Source organism: Apteryx rowi, unplaced genomic scaffold, assembly GCF_003343035.1.
Source record: "Apteryx rowi isolate R43461 unplaced genomic scaffold, aptRow1 scaffold_231, whole genome shotgun sequence".
NCBI classification, from domain to species: domain Eukaryota; kingdom Metazoa; phylum Chordata; class Aves; order Apterygiformes; family Apterygidae; genus Apteryx; species Apteryx rowi.
The window spans coordinates 380,861-407,151 of NW_020448653.1; the positions used below are offsets into that span (position 1 = coordinate 380,861).

The 26,291-nt window shown below is 36.5% G+C and overlaps 1 protein-coding gene across 2 annotated transcripts in view; it reads right to left on the reverse strand.

The window, feature by feature from the left end:
- Positions 1-26,291, reverse strand: part of ARHGAP21 (Rho GTPase activating protein 21) — a 119,074-nt gene that overhangs the window by 23,439 nt on the left and 69,344 nt on the right. For both annotated transcript variants that reach the window (XM_026065774.1, XM_026065773.1), the window contains exons 7-8: positions 22,011-22,065; positions 7,102-9,052 (exon numbers count right to left, since the gene is read on the reverse strand). In XM_026065774.1, coding sequence (XP_025921559.1) covers positions 7,102-9,052; positions 22,011-22,065 — 2,006 coding nt within the window. The remainder of the gene's footprint in view (positions 1-7,101; positions 9,053-22,010; positions 22,066-26,291) is intronic.

Genomic DNA, 26,291 nt, shown 5'->3' on the forward strand with positions numbered 1-26,291 from the left:
TCTTATTCTTAAATACAGTTCGTGAAGGCTTTACAGCCTTGTCCCACATCTAGCACCTCCTGCTCCCTCTCAGTTCAGGCTTCCTCCAGCTCCCTGCGCAGAGGGTTTTCCTTATGGCACAGCCATAGGGAACAGATCTCCTGTCCTTCAACCACCACACTGACGCCAAGACAAGAGGGGTCAGCAAAGGCCGCTGAGGCACAGACACAGGTGCAGCAAGGGAGAGCAGAGCGGGGGGGCAGAGGGCACAAGAAAGAGAGAGAAGAGGCACCACTAAGAAGAGTGAAGGAAGAAAGGGCAGAGGACAGACAGCATCCTGGAGGTAGGAAAAGGACCTTCACACACACACAGGCATGTGCAAAGAAGTCATGAAAGGTCTATCCCAGAGGCTCCTCACTTCCAAAAATCTTCAAAAGAAGCTGAATTTAAGGTAAACACAGTGCTACCTATATAGATTTACTTATTCAGGAAGCTTCACTTTTCTTAATACTCCATCAGGAAGATGAACAAATTAAAAAAATGTGTCTATACAATGTCATCTGTGCAGTGAGAAGGCTAGAAATAACCAGTAAACCAAAACTGAATTGTTCCATCAAAAAATAAACAATATGGAATTAACTTTGCTATCTCACAAAATAGCACAAAGGACTAAATACTTATCCCATAAAAGTGTCTTTTTATTACACATCCTGAAGTACAAGCTGATGCAGGTCTTCCAATAGTAAAACACCTCCGGAATATAAGAGACATGATTTGGAAAGAAGATACACTAATGCCTGCATTCATGATTACTCGCTACCTTTTATAATCTCATTTTTCAAAAAACAGCTGCTAATAAAGTCTAAAAAAAAAAAAAAAAAGTAGTTCCAGCACTGAATGTCTTAGCAAAGAACCTCTCCATGTATCTACTTTACATAATTACCCCCACGTAGCCAAAAAATATAATGGGAACATGTCTCCATGCTGATCACACTCATTTACGCAAGCCACAGAAATACAGGACTGGAAAAAACTTCCTGAGTCATCAAATTCAGCCCCCTGCTATTGCACTCATGTAAATAGTAAGTTCATTATACTGACCAAGTTTCACACAAGTAAAAAAAGTCTTCCCAAGGTTACTCCTAACGTAAGGTTATTCTTCAAATCTTGTCTATGACAGTCTGTTGCTTATTTCAATGTTAAAAAAACAAGTGTGTAAATATCTTTCTATATATTCATGTTAGATACAGGTACAAGATAATTCTAGAGGTCCATGTTCACAATATAACACCTGCCACACAAAAAATATAGTACAATTCTCAACATACTTTTTTTGGCCAAGAACTCTGCTAGCAGTCCTTTACTACCTGTAATTATTATTTTAAGTTATCATGATATACTAAGGATGATCCATACTTTGAAAACTTTATCCATTACCAAACAAAAGAAATCTGATGCCCCTATTCAATTAAATCTCTTCTAGATGTTATGAATTATTGACTTCAAACTCTGAGTTTTAATTAAAAATGCATTTTTGAGTTACAGAAGCATATAAATGGTGTTCAAACCACTAATTTGTAATTTTGTGTTTTGGCTGCTATACTTCAGAATACCACAATGATTTAAAAACTGTTCTTTGGATAAGAAACACTGAAATTTTCAGCCTAGAGCAATAGCAATTTGGCAGGCCACACTGTAAAACCCTGAAAAAACAGAAGATTGATGCTTATCTTAGAAACACTGATGACATGTTACAAGCTGTGCCTATGATGTTGCTAAAATAATGGAAGCAATAGTCCTTCAAAAAGGAACAGCTGTCAGCTCTGATTTTTACTGCAGCTACATTTATATTTTCATAGTTTGGAATAGCTAGCCAGTAACTTGTCGAAAAAAACTAGATTATCACGATGGTTGAAGATTTTCTTACTCAGCCTGACGATTAAAAATCTTTGCTAAAATTAAAATTTCCTCAGAACATGCCATATCGACATCTTTGTTCAGCCACCACTTGCCCTTACAGTATCCATACATTTTGGGTTGACATGCAATGGTCTTTGCTGCAGAAATTTGAGGTTTTGAATTCCTCTCTGCTTAATGCTTATCTGTTCTCACAATGAAAATAAATAGAATGAAAACATTCTTTCAACCATTTTTGTATCACATGTGAGGAAAATATTCCTAGTTTTTTCCCTAACCTTTCCCCATTCCTACCATCATAACCCTTTTCATAATGCATTGGGAGAGWGTATACCAATTTATTCTGTAGTTTCCAGACTATAACTGCAGTGTGTGTATGTGTGTGTGTGGGCACATGTGTGCACGCTTACATCACCTCGGGGACGAGGGGAAAGGTGTTGTATACAATTCATTTAAAAGGCAGAAAACGTGTTATTCTTTCAGAAGAAAAAGTACTTTGAGTTATGTGCATGGCTTACTATTTAAAAGTAGGTATTGAGAAAGTTAAACTTTAGGTATCTCTACTTTCAACATCGCAACAGGCGCATACCATCACATGTACAATAAAAATGGCTGAAAAGTTTAACTGGTGCTGAAAAGTCAGCACCAGTTTTAGAAAGTCAAATGTTTCATCTCCAAATACCCCTGGTTCGTTTACTTAAAAAAAGTATTTGGCAACAACAACAACAACAACAAATTAAAAGGAGCCTGAGCAAAATCCATTGGAAACCAACTGAATCAATCTTACCTGTAACTCAGCAACTATCCAAATACTTTTGTTTACGATAGAAGTTTGTAAAAAAAAAAAAAAAAAGGATTTTATTTGAACACAGTGGAAAAAATAATCTGTTCTTTGCTTTTGAAAAGTAACTTGAAGCCAAACTCTTAAAGCAAGGTGAAAAGCAGAGCTTGTCTATATGTTAATGTCTGGCACATAAATCACCACAGTTGTTTGCCTGCTCTAAGGGTAGATGGGACAGAGATATTAAAACCATAAGTGGCGTGGAAAGGGTAAATCAAAAATTAGTGGCACACTGGTCACTCTTACAGCACTTGCATCAGAAATTAAGCAAGTAGGAGACAGGTTCAAAACAACAACAGCAGTAACAAAGAGAAAAAGCTCTATAGGTAACATGCAGATAAAACCAAGACTCTTACGGAGCACACACAAACCACATTTGGCTCAGGTAACGTAAGGTGCAAACAGTTGGAGAATGGAAAGTACCTGCATGAAATATTACAAATACTTGTCCTTCTTACACCTTTCCTTAGGTATCCGATTTCGGTCAGGGTCAGGGAGAGGGCATTTGTCTGACTTCTTACTGTTCTTCGGTCTTATTACAGTCTGGTCAAGTATTTTTATCTGGCTAATTTTCTCTTAGTTATTCACAAATTAATAGTGGAATGAAGTGACCTCATTTTCCAGGGTAAGGATATATTAGATATGTTCAAAAATGGGGTCCCACCTCTGAAGAAAGAAATCTATTAGTACTTATTTAGTACTACTGTATGTTTGACAAAACTCAGCAAAAGGATGACTATAAAATTTGTTTTGATTTGAAAAATATTTTTAAACTTCAAGATTATGTTTATTTGGCTTAAGCATTCTAAACACATCCATTGAAAATTGATTTTCATGTAATAACCCACATTAAAACCTACGTTGGAAAGAATATTCACAGTAATAGGCCAAAGCATTAAACTGCATCGGTAGTTAAACATACTGGAATGAGTTTAAGTATTGAATCAGTTTCTCCATTTCGTTCGTACGGCTAGTTCACTCCAAGCTAAATAACCAAATCCGGGGGTTGAATAATCCTTTTTATGGTTTTCTAATCTACAAAAATGGTGTAAAAAAATTGTTTCAAGCTAACCATAAATCTCAGATATGCACACTAAACATCTATGTCCAAGAAATGTATTAGAATATCTGTATTCTGAATCAACCTTCCTTCCTCTTCAGTTAGGAAAATGCTAAGTAGCATTCTGATTTCCATCCAAGTCCAGGTTGACACACCTAAAAATAACTAGTAGATCAGAAAGATATTTGCTGTTCTCTAACAGAGAAATTGTACAAATTATGGGTCTTAAAAAACATACATTAAACATGACAATTGCTTAAATAATCACTGATAGAAATAGTATTTTTACTAGTCTAGGGAACAGGTAAAACTGCTTGTGCATAAAAGGAACCAGCTTTCATTAGACTAACTGGTATAGCTTGAAACAAAAGGCTACATGTCAGGAACAGAGCCCTTCCTTGGACCTGAAATAGAAACAGCGGCTTTCAAAGGTAAAACACCAGGGTCTGCATTTAATAACACACTGAAAGTAATGAAGCGTGCAGTACCAGGATATGTTTTTCCATAAAACCAGTTGCTTCCTCATTCCCCAGGAACCTGTACTGAACTGAAGAGCTTGAGTACACAATATCTTGTCTAATTTTAACATATTTTTTTCCTCTTATAAAAGTTATTACCTCTACTTACTATCTTTTTTCTTAACAGATATCTCATTTCTATTAGCAAATGCAAACCAAGATTTAATTTCCCTGCTTTGAAACACCATTTTGTGAAAGCACTATAGTAAAAGGCTTTCTTCAGCGCAACATCATAATCTCAGCAAGAAGCTGCTACAAATAAACTTGATGGAAAGTCTACTCAGACTTCTGTTCGTGTTGAAAGACATTATGGTACTTACAAAGAGATGCTCTGAAATCATCCTGTTCTTGGGTAATACTCAAGAGCAGGATATTTGCAAAATACTTAGGCAGAAGCCAACTATTTCTGGCTGAATTCCTCCCAAACCATAATCTGACCACATCTAAGGAATAGAAAGTAATAACAAAAATAAACAGAGTACAAACTATTTAACGTGGCAATATGTAGCCTCAGAAGATATTTATTTCCCCCAAATTTACATTTATAAGCTCCTCCAAAGATCTACCATACAAACAAGTTCAGTAGATACATTTATGAAATGACACRTACCTAGTAAAGCCGAGTATCACTAAAATACTTGGGCTGATACACGTACACACAACAGGAGCAAGGAGGTTGCCAGCAGACACCAAGGTATCTCTGTATTCAAAATCAACACTCTTCTCAATCCCAAGTAGAAAGAATAGGAAAGCCAAGTGATTTTCCTTCAAGAGTTTAAAAGCCTTCAATGGAGTTTCAGAGTAGATCTAAGATTTTATCTGCCTGATTAAGTAAGGCTTCCAGCAAGTGAAGCTGTAACTAGGCATAGCTATACGGGAACAAGCAAAGTTAGAATCAAGCCTATCCATTCTAGCTTCCTAAGATACCCAGCCTTAATAGCATTTAGCACTGTATGCAGTACTATGCCAAAAACTAAAACGGAGAGTTACATTTCTGTTTCTTCTGAACTGCTCAGCCATTACCAAAATGGAACACAATTGCCATGTTTAAGGCTTCTTTGAACTTTAATCATCATACTTCTCTAAAAACTGGAAGCAAGCCACAAGAACAAGAGTTCAGGGCAAATCTTTATTTAAATCAAACCCAACCCTATCAACACAATCTCCTATCTTAAGGTGGCTTGATTTGACTTTTACAGCATGACTTTTAAACTGCTTGGGATTAGAAAACTCCCAGCAAGCACTCAAGGAATACGTTAAGCGTTAGGACAAAACTACACAAAACCTTAACAATATGCTTAAATCAGCATTAAGGTGTTTGATTAAAAGAATCTGTGCAAAGGCTGGCTGCAAACTTACAGTAATGCTAAAGAAAGATAAATGGGGTCTGCAGAAGAATCCAGAATTACCAGATACTGATATATCCAGTAATCAAAAAAACCTGTATACCTCCCATTCAAAAAGAAAACCCAGGAACATGAAGCCCATGCACTAGCTCGCTAAGAAAGCAGCTTTGTTAAGATTTAAGTCAAATGAACACAGTATTTTATCTTGTGCAAAGTTTCTATCCTCCAGTGCACACAAAACTCCTTTACTATTTTCAGTTAGGCATTTCAATAAACCTGCTTTAATCTGACAGCAGATATTATAGATAATACTAGGGGAAAAAAACATTGTTGCAGAGCCACAATACAAGACAAGYGTGCTAGTTGATAAATACTTGTTATGCTAAATTCAAAAAGCTAGTCAGATACAAGTCAAACCATGGGGAAAATGGTCTGCAGAAATCTAGACTCCAAAGGATTAAACCAGTCACAACCGGAAACACACACACACACGCAACCAAAAAATAACCAGAAGGTGGGGAAGGGGGTGTGGGGTGAAGACATAGACACTGACTGCTTAAGGAGAATAAAAACTCACTCTGGTCACTGAAATTCTGTCTTCTGCAGATGACTCCACCTCCTCATACACCCAAAATGGCTCTGTGATCTTTTCTTGTTACTACTTACAATCCCACCACTGGCTTCCTCTTTTCTTCCAAATTAATTTCAAAGTGCTCAGCCCTCGTCCTTTAAACTTCATGTAGTTCCATCCCCTTCTGGACTGGATTAGATGGATTCATCCACAGATGAATCCTCGTGCCTTCTYGTGTTCTGCTTCCACAAATCCCTCAATTCTTATCCACACCTTCTTAGTTGCAGATTCACTTCATTTTATTGCTATACTTTCACCTGAAACAACTTTCCTGCGCCCCATACCTGTCACAGAAAGCTTTGACCTTATTTATTGAGCTCTCTTAAAATAAACTTTTTTTCCACGAATTACCATTATATGGATGTACATGCATGTTATTTTTATTGAATTCCAAATGTTTCATACTATAAAAGTCAAAAGTATTTTGAAAGGCGTCATAAACTATTTAAATACTAGTTGTCCATATAAATAACATCAGAGCATTATGTGGAATGATAACCAGATGCAGTTACATAATTGAGACTTTTCCAGGGTTTGAGGAAAATTCTAGAAAAATATTAAATAACAGTAGATCTTTTTACACCGATACTCCAGCATTCCCCAAAAAACAAAACCTTTTTCTCCTCTGAAAAATATTTCTACATTTTACCAACCTAATATTATTCTATATAAGAACTAATGGAAAGGCACCACCATCTCCCACCCCCAGATTTGCAGAAATAGTAATCGGCTACCTGGAATGATGCTCTCTCTATTCAAAGATGCTAGGTAAGCATTTGATGTATACTGGAATAATTGCTTTAACTCACCAATAAATGGAATGGAAGCCAAGGAATCGCCAGGTGGGCTGGAACCTGATGCTTTCCTTTCTTCAATTCTTTTTATGTGGACTTCTCTCCGAGCATCATTAGGTAACCAACAGGTAGTGTCTGAAGCAGCCTCTTGGTCATTTACAGCAAGAATGTAAGACTGGTGTCTCAAAGGCTGTGGAGTTTGGTGGCCAGAAGGTGATTTATCCCGCATGACAACTGCGTCTTTGTCGTTTTCCTGAATATCCGGCTGCAGAATTTCAGGCTCTTGGACATCTTTCCTTCCAAAATTGTGAATCTTTTGTCTGACGGGAGTATCTGCATTGTCAGAGGTAGTTGAACTCTCGCTTGTTTGCTGAACAAGTTTGGCAGAAGCTGCAGACAAAGAAGGGGGTTGGATGTTTTTGCCAGTTTCTGTTTTGTGGTCAGGGGAACCTTCTGCTTGGATCCTTGGCTGTTGATTTAACAGACCACCCTGATGCAAGTGATTTACTGTTCTTTGGTCTTTGCTGGCAACAACATCCAGGCTCTGGTTAAGGTGAAATGATGGTTTTGCTGCATAGGAAGCAGTGTTTTTCAAAGAGTTGCTTTTAAAACTTCTAGCTGTTGTGAGAGATGTTCTCTCTTGTGAAACAGCTGTAGGCTTTGATACTCCCCCAGGAGACTGCAAATCTCGAGAAGACTGTAACATTTTTATATCTGGTGGAACTTTTCGAAAATGAGAAGCAGACAGAGAAGCTCTACTACCCATTCTCCTGTTGTCTGAAATATAAGTGCTCGAAGCCATAGAAAAATTTTGGCCTCGAAGGGACATATGAAACGTATGTTGTCTAGATCTCTCATAAATACCTCGCCGGTCATCTTGTTCAGTAAATCCTGTCCACTTATAAGTCTTTCTCCTATCTCCATTTGTATCTGCAATCAGATTCTCAGAACGAAAACTTTCCAGCGTTTCACCCTGTTTGTTGAGGTAATCCCATGACTGAGCCCTGTGATTCCTAGCATTAATCGAAGGTGAAGTTAACGCATCTTGTGAAGCACTTCGTGGCCAACCTTCCATCAACACAGGATCTTCAAGTCTTTCCTGCGAGACACTCCGCTGCCGGATCTGAACAGACTGAGGAACCCTGTCATGAGAGGTGCTCCGGCGCCGTACCTGGGAAGCAGTGCGATTTGGTACCACCTGATCATAATCAGTTGTATTCTGAGAGGCTGCTCTTAAGCTATCTAACCTTTCCTGTATTGTTCGGGAGCCATACATGTGCATGCGCCTATTGTCAATGTACTCTTTGTAGGTTTTGTAGGTCTTCCAGTCTATATGTTGGTGGGAGGTCGGAGAACTATAATGATTAGTAGAGACAGAGGGTGAGTCAGTGGCTTGAGCAGGAGGTCTAGTGCTTGGGATTCCTTCTGGACATACTACATAATTTGAAGCTTTACTTATTGTTCCAGTTGGATCAACTGGTCTTGTTATTGGAGTCTGCGGAAGCACAATGGCAGTGGACACTGAGGAAGATGGTGATGTGGTCCGTGCTTTTAGAGTGGTTTGATCTTTTAAGCCATATCTCACTTCCTCTGTCCTGTGTGATGGACCAGCACGATTATTTCTACAAGATGGCAGATCTACAGCCTTCTCAGAAGGCACAATAACAGTCCTTACAGTTTCATTGCRAACACACACAGCTGTATTTGATTTTGCAATGTCTGTTGGTGATGGAGGCACTTGTATTTCCATTCTGTAGGCCCTCTCTGGCTGTGTCAATGCCCGTACTGGTCTAGTGACTTGCTGTTTCCCCAAAGAGAAGTCAGAAGATAGCTTGTCACCAGCTTGTGCCGTAACAGAAACCATGGACGTCAGGCGAGGATAACATATTGGTGGTGGTTCAGGTATGTTGTGGGCATTACCACTGTAAGCTTCATTGCCTTTCAGGTAGGCATCTTGGGAATATGCCTGTGGAGAGAAGATTAAATGAACATTAAGTAATAAGAGGGAGATGGAAAAGTTCACCATCCAAGTGTTTGCACGATAAGGCTTCAAAAGAGGAAACAAGTAGGAAATTTGCATTGTATATTATTCTAGCTAAAAGGATAGTTTAAAACTTAAATATAGCATTCCCTCCCTTTAGTGAGCAAAAACAGAACAAGCAAAATCACTACATACATCCTCTCCCTGAAAAATTAAAAGCTAAACTGATGAGCAATTCTAGCAAAATACTGTAGGTAGAGCACTGTCAGCAGAGCACTGTAGGTAGGTTTCCCAAAATCTGTGAGTACAAAATGCAGTAAATAATTTTTTCCCCCTTAGTTTTGTTTCAATTACAGTGCTTCAAATATCCTTCCAGAATTTTACAGCAATCGACAAGTTAAAACACTGCATAGTAAAATCAACTAGCACTAGAAAATTTTCTATTCATTTAACACAGAACATATAAAAAGTACATACAAATATACACACACTCCTCTAAGATGTCTTCTACATAAAAGCTACTGTTCCTAAACATAAAATGAATAAATTACAGCAGTAACATCTTTGTTGTGAGCCAACACCCTTTAAGTAATCTTACATTTTACAGGAGACAGCCAATAAATGGCACACTATTAATATTACTGCAAAAATATGAATATTCATGATTTTTAACTTCAAACTACAAACAGTATGAAAATTCACACATATCTGCTACTGTCTACACACTATTAGAACACAAACTAAAATTTCAAATTCATTTCCTTAGTATGCTTATCTGCATCTTTTTTTTATGTTAAAGAGCCTGACTCCTTTAGAAAAAAAAAAGAAAAAAGGCTATATTACATTTAGTACATTTCAGTAGTCTTCTTTTAGCATGAGGCAACATTTGATATCACTGTGAAATTAACAGAATGTACAGGAAAAAAAAAAGGACAAGCATACAAATTACTTAAACAATATCCTATTATTTAAAAACTTTAGCCTGACTTCATTCAGTTTAAACACAATGAAATAAAGAGCTGACATTGCAGAGCCTGCCAATGCAACAGAACATTAAAATGATTTCTCAGGGTTTTTATAAATTTAGGTGTGGAATCACATTACAGCATTTCCTGTCCAAATAATAACATGGTCAATTCCAGAATATCAACATGCCCTGTCTTAATACTAGACAGGTTACAAAAGCCCAAGTGCAGCCATAAAATTAACACAGAGCAAAGTACAGAGGAGGGCGAGGCATTTAAAATACTGCTGCAATAACTGTTATATTGAGCATTAGCGAAGTGCAAAATATTAAAGCAAACTGCAAAGAAAGCTCACCAAGTAACACAGGCACAAACCACAAATTAAGAGATTAGCATTATGAAGAGAATTCAGCTCAGACTATCTAGCTCATTTCCAACAAACTTGCCATTTTATATGCTTGCTTCTCACAAATCACTTGAGAAAAACATGCCTTACAAAAAATCAGAGAAATGGCTACTGTACATTTCTTACCAGTGCTGTGACATCCTTTGTAAACTGCAGCTGGCAGAAAACAGGAAAACATAATAAAATCTGCTTACAGATGTAAAGACAGAATTATGTTGTCATATTGATGTTGGATACAGGAAGCTAAAAATATAACTACACTGATTTCACTGGAAGGTACCAATGGAGGTAAAGGGCAGTAGAGCATAAAAAATAACTTCATCCTCCTTGTGAGCATAGCTGTCTCAGGCTTTTATCTGCTCCTTGCATTTATCCTCTACCCTTACAGAAAACAAAACACATTTGTGCCATTTTGCCTTGGTGCATCCCTACAGCTGCCTGCAGAGAGCTCCGGTTCTGTGCAACAAGACTTCCCTTCCACCACAGCAATGTTACTGTCTCTCATTTCCCCTGGGCTGCTACCATCCCTGCTTCCTGGTGACGAAACAAGGGCTTTATTATGCATTTAAAACAGCGCACCCCTTCCCCACATATATCTGAACATGACCACAAGCTGTCAGCTGACTGCAGCTGCTTTCATACTATACATCTGAAATCAGAGGAATGATGCTGCAGAAACAGTCTGCTCCAGTGATTTTGATTTTTTTCATCCACTCACAGTAAAAATCAAGCCATGTTCCCACTATATGTAGCACRTTAATTTGTATGTTCCTCCCCTCCATTAAAAGATAAATACTTTAAAATCTTTAAATAAATGGCTATTGAAGATCTTGACAGGCTATAATAGGAATAAAAACGGAAAAGAAAATTGAGAAAGAAGCTGGAGACCCAGAAAACAGATGGAGGAAGAAAGTACAAGCATGAAAAATGAAACAACCCCCCTTCAAATCAGGAAAAAACATTACATTATAAAGCTGACGAAACAGTTCAAAACCTGTGAGAGGCACATGTTAATAATATCTGTAACACCAACATAAAATACACTGAGTTTGTGTTTTTGTAAAATATGCTCACAACAGACAATGCTTCATTGATTTTGACAGCAAGAAGGCTAAACTCCAAAACTGGCATGATTTGATTATTGCTTATGACTACAAATGAGTATAAAAATCAATTTTTAGGTCTTGACAAAACAAATCACAGATACTAAAACATCTTCAGAAGACAACATTCTGCTAGGTCTAAAACAAGACCAGCTGGGCTCTCCTTCCTCCTCACCAAATAAAGGGTCTATTTTCATGATCACAGCTATATATCACCTAGGCAAAGAGACGGACAGTTCTGAGAAAGATAAAGTTATTATATTAAAAAAAAGTTTGGATGGTCAGAAACTACTTCCTCTTTCAATCTCATTCCACCCACTTCCCAAGAAATCATTAAAAAAAAGCCGATCATTCTCCTAAGAAAGGAAAAGTTTATAAATAAGAAGTATGACATTCCCATGCAGGAACTGATAAAACAGCTTTCATAATCCTGATTATGGGCCTACAGAGAAATATTTCAAATTATAAAGAAATGTACCAGATTTCATTACTGTTCCAATAATGTCAAGGTGGATGGATGATGTATTATCACCCTTTTGATTGGGAAATATTTTAAGTGCTTTAACCAGAAGGTGATGGTTACATTTTTAGATGAGGTTTAGGATTAAGAAATGTGAAGCATATCAATATGCTTATTATCATTCAGATAATATTTAGATAATTAGTGTATTTTTCAACTATATCTAAATGACAGTTTGAATACTATTCTCTTCTCCCTTTAGTTCCTCTTAATGATTTAGTATGTGAAAAGACTACCTTCAAGTCTAAGTAATTGCAGTAGAGGATATACTCATAAAACAAACCATTAGGGTATGACTTAAATTTAAGACAGTCTTTGAAAAGCCTTAAAAATTGAAAAAAAGCCTTCTGACTTTAAAAAATCCAAAGCAGTTAAGTTCCTGATAAGCTGGCTGCCAAGCCCCTGGAACGCGCACAGGGTTGAGCACTCAGCAATTATTCAAAAGTTCTATTATCATCCAAAAACCACAGTCTAGAAATTTTATAAGCCCTTCTCCCACCTTCTCAAAAAACCCAAAGTTATGGAAAGCTTAACATACAAATACAACAGTTTAGAGTGAAACGAATAGCATTGACAGATAACAGTTCTGCAACCATTACTAGAAGAAAACCACTCTTCTTAAGGCAAGAAATCAATGTGCTCTCAGTTACTGAGTTCAATTTCTCCCCCATCTTGCTCCTACTTCCTCTCTGCACCAAGTTTGCAAACTTTTATGGCTAAGAATGAATTTCTTACTGCAAGTTTGTATAACCATTAGAGCACATTCAGGTTCTAACTGATAAGGTAATACATTCATGCCATGTGATATGCAAAATAAAATATTCTAAGCAACTAAAAGATTCTAGAATACATTTTATTAATCCATTAAAATTTAAAACCCATTAAAGCATAAGGTTTTTGCTCACATTCGTTATCTTCCACTTGATTTTATGCTATTTGGTGTTGTAATAACAACAGCCCACATACAAAGACTCCTGATCTTAGTAACAATCATGGTAAAACTCTTTACTCTTAAGAGCTTGAGCCAACAAAGTCCTACACCCATTAGTCTAAACCCATGAAAGCATGCAGGCATACACTTCACTGTAAATGGATGAGTAATCACAATAATCATCCTGATCTCAACAGAACTGCTTGCAAAATTGAAGGCAAGTGTTTTGATGAGTAAGGGGCTAATGCATCCAGCACCTTGCAAGACTGAGCTTGGGGCATTCTTCCTTCCCTCTCGAACCAAATCTGCTTAAGGTTATGTTTCTTTACTACTAATTTAAATTATTCTCTTCCCCAATCCTAATGTATCACACATAGCATGGATATGGGACCATGGACATGGGAGCAGAACACCAGAAAAGTGTTTCAGGTGTCTTAACGGGAAACATTTTTCAATTATAATTTGCTCTGACAAGAATGTTAATAATACAGCTCAAGTGTTTTCATTTCACTCTGAGACACTCAACAAACATTACAGTCAGATAGTATTATTTGGAAAACACACCCTTTCTTTTCAATGGCAGTGAAATTTTGGTATATAAAATTTAATGCCTTAAGCCCAAGAAATTTAATTTCCAAATACAAGCTGCATAAGAGACTTTCTTGTAAAGAATAGTCTAAAGTAGGGAGAGGGGAGTTGACAAAATGGTATTTTCTAACATATGCAAGGTTATAAAAAAAGAGTTTAAGGTCTCTGTGTCTGTCATGTCTTCCCCCCCMCACACCCCTGCTTCCACTGTATTTGCTGCCAGAGCTTTAATATTAACCTCTGCACGCATTAGTAACTGCATCAGTACAAAATTGGAAAGTAAACACACACTCCAAGACTGTGGACTAAATACTGCCATTTATGAAAATATCACTGATTTATTAAAAGCAAAGCAAAGGAAAATATTCCACAGTTTGCTAATGAAATAGCCATGTTGCTCCATTTGGTCTGATGTAACTGGATGGTCTTAGGAAAAAGAAAAAGAAACTATTGTTAGAAAGTTGACTGCAGGCAGACTTCTAATCAGAGGCAAGAGGTTAGTGGGGCATATAAAATTCTAGAATAAACTTCCTAATACATTACAAGCTTTTTTTTTTTTTTTCTTCTTATTTTTTAATATAGCTGCACCACTGGCAATTTCATAGTGCTACTGCTTCATGTGCTTGAGAGCTGGCAAATTCCCCAGGACCAGAAGTAACCGACCACGATTCATTTCTGCTATCTTTTGGGACAAGTCCTATGAGGAAATGTTTTTTTTAAAAATTATTCCAAATGAAACATTTTGAGGTAGGTTAAAAGTCAAGAAAGATGATTTTTTGAGTGGGTAGCTGGTGAGGTAAATGCTCAAAAGATGAGAAGGCAGCATAACTTAATTTGCAGAGAGTGTGAGTGTGAGAGTGTGTGCGCACACGTGTGTGTAAACAAAGTAGATACATATATTTACATATTAATAAACACACTACATAAAAACATTAATAGGCTACATTAAAGAAACCCTTCCAAATGGATAGCAACTATTTAGACAAGACATTAAAGTTACAATTTTAAAGAGTGCTTGACACTTAAAATTCAGTGACTTGTAAGCTATTTTCTTTCTTTCATTCACAAGGAGTGAATACTAAACAAGCAAATTCCAATATATCTCAAAGCTGATCCAAAAACCCTGCATACTAAGACACCCCAACATACACATTTTGGACACCACAAAGTCTACTGACAAGAGTCCTAACTCAAGCTGACCTGCAGGCAGGCCCAGCAATTTCGAGTCGCTCTCTCTAGGCAGTGCATTTACATCAGCACTTTCTGTAGCACTGAGAGCTTTGGTATGACTGAAGAGTGTCACAATTTGAACAACTATTTTTAGCAGCAGAACTGTTATGCAGAAGGCTGCAAAACAGCAACAATCCCATTAAATACACTTGAGAAAAGGAACTATTTGTAGTAAACCTAAATGAGGCTTCCTGTTTGTGTGCAGTCAGTGCTACTAATACAAGATGCTAAAGTTCTCTCAAAAAAAGGTTGAGAATGCCACAGAAATTGTACATAGATCTGTCAAACTTCAAACACTGATGAGAGCATAGCGCAGAAATCCTTATGGTCTCAAAATGACTGCATGCCTACTATGAGTTTTAATAAAACTGTAAAGAAAGAGAGACAAAAAAGACTGCTATTCCAAAGACGCTTGGTAACTACAGACTGCCATCAACTCTGAGACAGACAAAATCTAGGGTGAGAGAGAAATAGTGTGAGTGTCTTTTGGCAATAAACAGGTATCATAGCCTACTCTTAAATTTTAAATTCAGGCACCCTTGCACTTCACTTAGCTTTTTCTTTAAAGGTAAAGGCTATCAGTACAACCTTCTAAGCCCTTCTTACATCAGTTCTTTTTGGCAATCTAAGTGACAGACTCTTTGTTTTCTAGCTGTCCACATTCTGCTCCTGCTTGATCAAAAATCTTCTCCACTGTGCTCCCAATCTCTACTGTTTAAAAGACATATTAAAAGGGCTTCAAATTTTCATCTTATAGAACAGAATGAGGAGTTACATAAGAACAGACTTTTCCAAACCATTTGTCTCAACTGACATAGTTTCTCATGCATACAAAATGCACACGTTTTGTATCTTTATTACAGAAAATGGAACTAGTTCAAAAAGCTTTTTTTTAAAGCAGAGAAAATGCCAACACATAACTGAGCTTCTGTCCTTTTAATTAAGCCATTTTTTTCCGGAAGTAAAGCAGTTTGTTCCATAATCTACAAAACTAACAAACCATCACTTTCTGTGGCTTTTACCTACCACTTTCTATGGCTCTTACTTGCTTTCACTCAACCCTCCACAATATATCTCCTCCCTGAAAATGCAGCTCTGCCCCCCAAAATACCGCCAATCCTGTCTTCCCTCTCCCTCCCAACAGCGCTCCCAGCTGCCCTTCAAATTGTGCAAAAGGCAATATATTCCACAACGGGTCCCAAATTATGACATACTGTTTGGCAGAACAACAGGCATGTGCTCATTAGGCAGTGACAGGCCAAACAGAATAGGTAATTTGAGCCTTCATCTTAATAAAGCAAATGTTTCATCTAGGGTATTTCTGACTATTTTAAGCAAGCTATTCTCTGATACACCATGCCAGATACTCAGCATAAAATATCCACTATGGGTATTTTATGTTCTCCAGGCATCAGTTCAGCATTTGCCCTCTAGTGAATTTTGTTAGACTTTCCAACCAACTGTAAATTACGGTGGAAGAAGCCTGTTCAAAGATACACAAACAAAACTGACTCTGGGACAGAGACGATTTACTTTCTAGCTACCACCTTGATATACCCAAGGATGAAAGGGATTATCGTAACAGGGCTTCTGCCAGAAGGCAAAGTCAGGGCAACTTTCCTTTGAAAAGGGGAGCAGACAAGCAGCAAAAATTCATCTTTAGGACRTTTCACGCTCAGCTTAGCCTCTTCCTCTCAGGTAGCGGTCTCAGAAACGCCCGCACTTTATCACAGTTGCAGGCCAGAGCTGACACAGGGACCTCCAGCTTTGTTTGTTTGACTAGTTGCAAATTCATTTTAAAAATCAGTTTGTTGTTCTCCCAGCTAACAAAGACGACACCAGTGCCAAGCTTTATCATCGCAGAGCCAATTAAAAGAGCCAAAGACCTGTCTCTCAAACAACACGGTTTATGTGAAACAGCCACTCGAACTGTATAAGCACTGCATTTTGCCAAGGGTACAGAAAAGAACTAGCAACAATCCTATGAAGCCATAACTCTTTCATAGCTTCCTAATGAAACATGCTGTGGATATGTAAACAGCTACACATCATGTGCTTAACAAAAATAAATTAACACAGGAAAATCTCTTTTGCCTCAAAATAAATGCTAAATACAATTCTCTACCATGTACATGTGATGTTTGACACCTTGAGGGGCTCCTAACCAAATCAAATAAAATCTAGTATTCCCCCTATAGTCCATTGCCTTCATAGAGTCTATTTCTAAACACAGTCATAGTTTTCTATCCCAGACCATTCTAAACTACAGCTTGCTGCTGGAGTTCACGGGCTAAGAGATTAAAAGTCTTATTTTTAAGAGATGGGGAAAAACTCCAGATTAAAATACTTTTATATCTTTTTAATATATTTATTTATTGGCACACTTAGAAAGAGCCTTCTGGGATGGAGACCAAGTTGGAAAACTTCAAAAATTTTTAGTAAATTATAATTGAATCCCTATTTCAAGTTCATTGCCATTGTATCTAAATCTGTTTTTCATGCAATTAAAATCCATAAATAATAAGCTATAASTGTTGCTTCTCTTAAAAGAAATCTTTCCTGTTTCCTTTCCCAATCCTAATTAACACATTCCTATTTTTAAACATTTTCTTTGCTCTTTCCCTCCTACCACACCTGCAGCTTCTCTAGCTCCACAATCATCTCTTATCTTCAGCATTTTCCAGCCTCTCCTTGCCTCCAGCCTCTCCCCACTGGAAAAGCACTTGCTCTTTCCCCCTCCCCTCATTTCCAGGGTCCTTATCAGTTCACCTGTGTCACCCAGGCACGCTTACTCTACCTCAAACATTTATAAAAACACACAGAATAAATGTTTAAAAGCTCAATGACCCAATGTGAAGATTTTAACACATATTCTGAATTCTGTGGTTAAAAAGCCAGCGCTCTTTCTCCTCTTTCCTTCTTTTCTTTTTTCTTTTTTAATTCCAAAGTTGCCTGAAAACTTAAGAGTAGTAGACACAGCTTTGGAAGCTACATACAGACTAAAGATGATCTTAGTTCAGTTTGCAAAGTTCATTAATCAAACTTAGCTATAAGGTTAGAGATCTGGGCTGAAATTTGGAAACTCTTCAAGCCAAAAGTAAAGCCATGTGGAAATTCATATTCAATAAGGTATTCACTATAATTCCCAGCTCCTTTTCAGCAGGACTGTTATTCAGCCAGTTGTTCTCAACCTGTACTGATCCATGGGGTTATTCTGCCTGATGTACAAAATTTGCATTTTTCTGTATTTAATGTCATGAGGTATCTGTTGGCCTTTGCCATCCACCCTGTCACAGCTACTCCTTCTGTGTCATCCACAAACCTGCTCAGTCACCATCCAGATCAGAGATATTGACATTACCCTGGACATCATCCAGGATAAAGATATCGAACACCACTGGCCCCTGCATTAACCTCCTCTTGTTCTGAACCACGCACTAAATATCAAACTACTGATCGCTATCCCAGCCCACCCCGCACCCCCTGGCTTCCAGACCAGAGTGCCCTCAGGCTTTGATACTGGCTCTCACTACAGGCCAGCTAGATTACGTTCAACACTCTACAGGGCCAGTGATGCCATCACTGATAGCAGTCGGGCTGGTTAAGCAACTTTTGCTCTCTGGAAATCTGTGCTGAGTATTCTCAGTTACCTGCTTACCCTTTAATGTTCTTGGAAATGGATTGAAAAAGGACTTGCTCCACAATCTTTTCAGGGACTGAGGCAAGTCTGACCAGTCACTTCTCCTAAAGCTATGCATAATGTCAGCCTTTCTTTAGCTGTCAGGATCCTCCCGATTACCATAAAACATCACAGATGACAGACAGCAACCTCACAATCATACTGGGCAACTCTTCCAGCACTCGGGTGAATCCTGTCAGCCCCATGGGTTTGAACACATCGGGCTTCTCTAACTAGTGTCTGTCCTCTTAGCTGCCTTTCCTTTCCAAAACGTATTAGTACAAGCAGTCTGGGAACGGAAGTGAGACATATGCAACAGTAGATATTACAGGCAGAACCATTTTGAAGGTTTAAAATTGCTTTTCTCTCTATTAAAAAAAAAAGGACATCACCTCACCAACCATTTCCCCTGAACCTCCTTTTGCAACTAGCATATAAGCAAAACACTTTCTTTTTGCCCTTTATGTCCCTGGTTAGTCTGAGCCCCAGCTGGGCTTTGCCCTCAGAGAGCCCTGCAAAGCTTTTATACTCTTCTGTTGCTGTTCATCCTTGCTTCCCTTTCTGGTATGCCCCTCCTCCCCCCCCTTTTTTAAATTTTAGTTCATTAGTAAGCTCGTTTAGATAGCCTTCTACTGAAATTCCTGAATTTCCAACACAGAATGGTTCTTTTCCAAGCTTTCAACAAGTTTTCTTTAAAAGTCCTTGAAATCCAAAAGAGTTCATAGAAAAATATGCATTAAAAAAAATTTTTTTTTGAGTAAAGTGTCCCCAACTTGCAAATTATCCTTTACTGATACTCTAAAAAAAGAAAAACTCAATTCAAAATATAATTATTCCACTTTGTAATGTTAATTTAAACTTACTAATAGTTTACATGATCAAAATTTAAAAGAAATGGTTTAAAATTATCAAAATGGATTATTTTAAGTAAATTAATCTGAGGTTTGGGGAGGAGCATGGGAAAAAAAAAAAACCAAACAACCATTCCACCCATAGTTGTCAAGACTTCAAGGTTTTGTCCCAGTTTGGGCAAAGATGCTTTTAAATAACCCCTCCATCTCCCAAAAGGACATTTCCAAGATCTCTTCAGTGAATGAACACCACTTTGACATTGATTTCACTAATGACAGGATTTCGTATGTAATTCACTTTTAAGTTAGGAGCACACACGTGCTGCCACAGAGGGCAATGACACATGGATTAGAACACTTCATTGTTGCAATTGATGAATAGATCTTTTAAAGCCCTATTTTCAGGAAATTCAATATACCAAAAGGTCCACAGACATATATGGATATTCTGAAGACTAAACTGAAGATTTATAAATAGTAAGCTAAGGATAGAAATGAGCAATTGTGTTCTTTACACAGTTAACCTAGCAATCAGTCATTATTACGCTGTGAGTAGACTGCCAAGTACTGTAATACTTACCACAACGAGCATCATTTCTGAATGTAATGAAACTATTTTCTCTTCATTGTGCTAGAAAAACCTTTCATTAGCTCATACTATAATCATCCACTAGTGCTTTGAGCTTTATTTATTTTTCACAGCATACCTGTTCTTAACATCAACAGTTTACAATGACTTTGATGCCATCTGAAGATATTTACACAAGAATTTAGTGACACTGATATCAAAGAGAAAACAATAGAATTCCTTAAGGTACTGTAACAACAACTTAAATAGCACAGCTTCAATGACAGAAGTTTGCTAATTTTTTTTCGTGTTAATAAGGGCACTGTACCTTGCTTGCCACTTACTGTTCACTCTGCACTTATATTAACAGATCACTACTCATCACAGATATTATGGTTCTCTCTTATATGATCTGCACTTCATTAAGGAATCAGAACCTTCCCTGAGGTTTATAGTTTATTTAGACATAGGATTTCCACAAAAGCTGATATAACATTAATCACACGAGTAAAAAAGGAAAAACAAAACAGGAAAACTATACAAATTCTCAGCTCAAAAACTGAAAGTCACTGTCTTATCACAGAGAGTGAAAAGAATAATATTCCATGCTGTTACTCTGAAAAAAAAAGCTACATTTTAAACATGAGTGTTCAGCTTTGGATAAAGTCCTTCACCAGATCTCATCATTAGAATAGAAGATCCTAACACCTAAAGTGAAGATTATTATGTAGCATCCTCAGAGGAATTATATTTTTCATTCAACTGAAGTTACAGTGGTGCACTTTGTCTCAGAAGAATGCAAACTGTTATTTTAAAGGTGATTATATTTTCCTCCCTTTGTGGTGGTATAAAAGGGAGAAAATTGCAGGACATCAATAGACAAATCACTTCTGTTGTATGATGCACCTGTACCTTCAGATGTTGCAACTCTGCCATTAAAGATTGACACTGTGTCTCAGTGAAACATATAATAATCTTGGCTTGTTTGTCTAACTAGCTGAGTTCCTGTACTAGCCTCTATCTTCATCTTCAGCTCAAAACCAAGTTTCTTATTTTTTCCTTCACCTTCAGAATAGAGCTCATCCTACCTAAAAGGCCAGTTCGTTATAACTTGTCCTCAGCTTTCACTCCATGTTCTTGGTGTTTGCCACCTAATACTCAGTTTCTCTCCAAATACTCAATAGTTTCTCCCACATTAACTCTCCCACATTTTTCCCATTAATTTGTACTTACGCAGCCAATAAAATCCATATAGTCTTTTCTTAATTGTTATTTAAAGTCTAGGCTTACTTCTGCGTGGATTAGAAAATCCAGTTTTCTGACCACTGACCAGCAAGTCTACCTTTCTCATTGTCTTCTCCCTTCCTCTACTTCCAAATAAAAATAAACCAAGCATCTTAACACATTATGTGTTCTTCCAATTTCTCAGAATATGCACTTACACAAGTTATTTTATTCACAGCTCTTACAGACTTACAGACACTAAATAGTCCAGGAGAAGAAACATCTAATTTGTATGCCGAAATCCAGTTCCAGTTTGGAACATATAAATACTAGCATAACAAATTTTTTACACCAGTAAAAAAAAAAAAAAAAAAAAAAAAAAAAAAAAAAAAAAAAAGTAATCACCTTCAGCACATCCATCACTTTGCTTCTTTCCTGAAATTTCCACTGATAATGAGATATTAATAAAAACTAATTTTAAGTACCAGATTCTATTCTTTCAATCCAAATTTACTAATGATTCTCAACTTCTTCACAAGGAGAAGACCTAACTATTGAAAGTGATCCAGTTCATAAATTCTAACACACAGAAATGAAACCAGAATACCATAAAAATACAAACACCATTGTAAGGTTTTTTAATTAATAAGCTAGAAGTATCATGTGAATTTGGTATTTTCTCCTGTATTCGGACTAGTCTTCTCTCATCTTCTGAATTTTCAGAGATGGCAAGAAAGTAAGGGCAATATCTAAGGAGTGACAGAAAGCTAAATATCAACTTTTTAACTATTTGCTAGTAGCATAGTTCAAAGGTTTTGTAACCAACAAGTCAATTTTTTATTTAACATACTGTCTTAATATAAGCATCATGAACATACCAACTGAAGGATGTCCTCATCTTTTGGCATAACACTAAGTTCCAATATGCTGCCACTGAAACAAAAAAAAAACACCACACATCAACTTTTGGAAAAGAATTTTCAATTCTTATTACAAAAAATGATCCATTAACTTCCATAGACCAAAACTATTCAAAAACTCCAAAATGAGCTAAGACAGGCTCAGCTATTCTGTCAAATGTCTTTACACAAGAGAAATAAGCGCTGGTTTCCATCATAGCATTAACAGTCTTTGCAAATATGAGTTGAACAGAAGCTTGACTGAAGAGTGCATCTGTGTTCTCAGTGAAACCAGTATATTAAGCCAATATACACATAAGTTGTCTGAGTCAGTTTTCTTTCAATATTTATTCTTAGAGCCATAAGTTACATTAGTTGTTTGAGGCTTCTCAGACAAAACAAAGCGACAAACCTGTGAATACAAGTAAAAATTCTTTTTTCCATTTCAAATTAAATTATGTTAGCATTCTTGAAAATTGCCAGAGAAACGTCAAGATAGCCATATTATGTGTACAGTAGAGCAACAGCAAGACAAACATTGACATATACCTCTCCACTCCAACCTCCTAATAAAATCAACTTAATCAGAAGTCATCTGTAAAATGGATGAAAAAATACTTGCTATTTAGCAGTGCTGAGTTTGTCAGAGTCTGAATTACTAAAAACAAAAGCAGCAGCAGCAGCATAAAGATACAATTAATTTAACTGTCCAGATTCCTGTAATTTAAACATACAGGCAAAATCAGAAAACAACATTTAAAATATACTGGGTAGCCAGAGTCAAATATTATAAAACAGTGAGATCCACACAGTTAATATGTATCAGAAAAAGTATTTTCACAAGCAGGAGAGAAGTATATACTTGTAACACTGGATGAAGCACTGCTGAGACAGCATCTGAGATAAYGTAAAACTGTTTGCATTCATTAAATCCAGAGTGGAAGAGAGGCAGAGAAGGGCTACAAGGAAGAGCCCTTGTTAGGGGTAGTTTGTTTAACTAGCCACACGAAACAGAAATCAAGAGATTATGACTGCTATTTAGAAATCTCAGGTCACATGTCACATAAGGAAAAAGGATATTTAAACAAATTGACCAGTATCGGCACAAGAATGAAAGAATATAACCCAACTGAACAGACCAGACTAAAATTAGATATCCACGCTGGTCAGGGACAGTACAACGCATTTGCAGAAAACAGACAAAACCAGCCCATATGTGGGAGACCATTCAGCTTCAGAGCATGCAGTACATTCTACGCAAGCATCCAAAAAGACCTCAGTTTCTTATTTCAGCAGAGAGAAAAGTCTTTTTCTTGAAAACACGTGATTTGTTATGCTTTCATATATGAAAAATGTTCTTATTATGTGGTTCCTTTTCCATTTGTTACTGACCACAGACATAAGGCTGTGTTCCAAAATAGGAGAGTAAAGGATATTAGGTTTCACAATATTCTGAAATTATTATTCATGCAAAAAAGTACTTTCCAAGTTGTATAGATTACTTTCCTTTGAAAGTCAAACATAATCGATTCAGAAACAGATTAAATTTTTATTTTTCATAGCTGTGCACAGACATAAGTCTTCAAAAATGTTTTAAATATTTTTCAGAATACTGAATTTTAAGAAACACTGAAGTATTGAGTCTTATCTTAGATGTTTATTTACAATAGCATTTCCAGTTTTGTCCAAAAGCATAAGCAGCAGAACTATTTTAAATGATTCTTTAAAAAGAGTATTATCAAGAGGTGGCTCTTTTGGCTAAACTCCTCTGCCTGGATATTAAAATACATAAGAGTTGTAAGACAAAAAGAATATGAGAGAGGCATTTAAGGCTTTTCCAATGAAGGCTTCAGATTTCATTCCTACATGTGGATAGCATGTATGTGTATATTTATTCATAACAAATCCTATTAGGCAATTTATGGTTTGATAACAACCAATGCTTAACTGCAGGATGAAGACTTCAGAAAGTCAAAAATTTTTTATATAGCAATACCCCTCTTCAAATACTTTTTAAAGAAAGGAAGGTTACCTACTTATAATTCAACACAAAACAAACTATTCTCTTCAGCTAAGAAGCTGTACTCTTTTCATTATTTGTTTAAACAGATTAAGGCCACTTACATAGTTTAATACAATTCTGGTAGCCATCCAAAGAAAGGAAAGTGGTTCCACTCAGGAACAATGTTTTCAGCATCATTCAAATAAGAACTCAAGAAGGTTCTGCAGCCAATTTGAATCTTCCTACTTTTTTATTTTGCAAAGTGCTATCAGAATATTTTTCAAATTTGACACAAGGAACAAGGAATATTAGGCATTTTTGAGGACTAGTTCACTATAAAGTGTATGCAAATTATTAACTAGAAAGTGTTAATAAGAACCATCACACAGAGGAAGTGACAGCTTACACAAAAATATYAGATACAATAATATTGGATATTATAAATTTTCAGAAATCTCTGTATCATGCAAATGACTTGGTTTACCCATCATTTTTACAGTCAAATTTCAATTTATTGACTCAGAGGCATCAAAACTACAGCACTATGATGCACTATTATCATGAAGACTACATTTTGATACATTTTGTACTAATGAAGCAAAAAAATTCAATACATAAGCTCCGTACGTTTCTCAACAATCTCAATACTTTCAAGAAAAATTTGCAAAAGAAACAAATGGAATAGGCTTAACCATTCAAATTCCCACAATTCAAAAAAAAAGGGGGGGGAAATCAAAATCTGTTTCTATTTACGGTTCTAAATAAAGCAAATTTACAGAGTTTATGTTAGTAATCAACGTATCTCCAAGTTGATTACATAAACAGATGAGAATAAAACCTTAATGGGCCAAACTAACAATGACTGGTAAAGAATAGGAAACCTGGACTTAAAAGTAATCTCAGAACTAGTCTTACAAAGAATAGTTCTTTCTAGAAATTCTACTGAGGTGTTTCCAGAGGAAATCATCGGCATAAATTGAACTTTGCTATCTCCAGCCAGAGCAAAATAGACAATGTTCTCCACAGCTTGAAAAATGCAACTTATATCTCAGAATGGAATAAAACAAAACACTTCAGTTATAGCCCATCCATAAATTCTAGAAATTCATGGGTATCTTTCATTTAAAGATCAGAAAGCATCCATTTGGATCTGGCTTTAACTAGAAGCCTAAGTTCTGAAGTCTCTAGCATTATACAATGAGGGCAAACATCTACAATTCAACAACTTTCTAGAAATACAATGAACTGCTATGGAGATGGAACTGCTGGAATAACCTAATCAAAAATGCAGCAAGAACCAACTGAATCTAAGTTCAAAACAGCTGAGTGTGAGGGGGACTCTCTTATTAAAAGTAGCAGAAAATAACATATGTTGTATCGTTACTTAAAACTTCTCTGAAGATGATCAGAGAAATTATAAAAGAATAAGCATTTATAGTCAGCAATGTGTTTGAAATGGTAATTAAAAGTGATAATTAAAATACAGTAATTAAAATATCTAGAAAATTATGACACAACATACTGAGACCATAAATGAAACTGTCTTTAGTCATGAATAAAGGAAATTACAATTTATTAAACAATTTATCCAGTCTTTCAAAAGGCCTTTCAGCAATTCTCTTGCACAAAGCTACTTAAGATATTAAGATGTGCTTGATCAAAAATTAGCTAAGACACAAAACAGAATAAGAACTATGTCATTGGTTATTTTACATATTAAGAGCTTAAATACCTTCAAAAGTGAATTCATGCAAGACCAACATATCAAGAACTATTCAATCCAGTGATGCAGATATCAAGTTCATGAAATTCCTAAATCAGAGATTTCTGGAAAGTTGGATGCTATTAGCTGAGCAAATATCACTCTGTAGCTTCAGTGTTTGCATACTCTTATCCTAAGAATCCACTACTGGACCATATCAGAGAGGATACTTACTTAAATAGATCTTCACTCTGATTCAGAATGGCTACGCTGATGATATACACGTATTTAGCAAGACAAATATAAAGGTAACACAACCCAGCTTGCAGCGAAGGGGTACTAGCAACATAAGACCTTAGAAGAAAACAAACTTGATGTGCAGAACAAACTGCTTTGAGCTCAAGAATACAGTTTTCAAGAGAAGAAACAGAAAGTTCATTCTTTAGTCATATGAGAAACTGTCACATAACAGCCATCATTGTCTGTAAGCTACAAGGAAGATACACCTGACTAATCCGGAATCCACAAATTATCTTTATGAATCAGAATTAATATC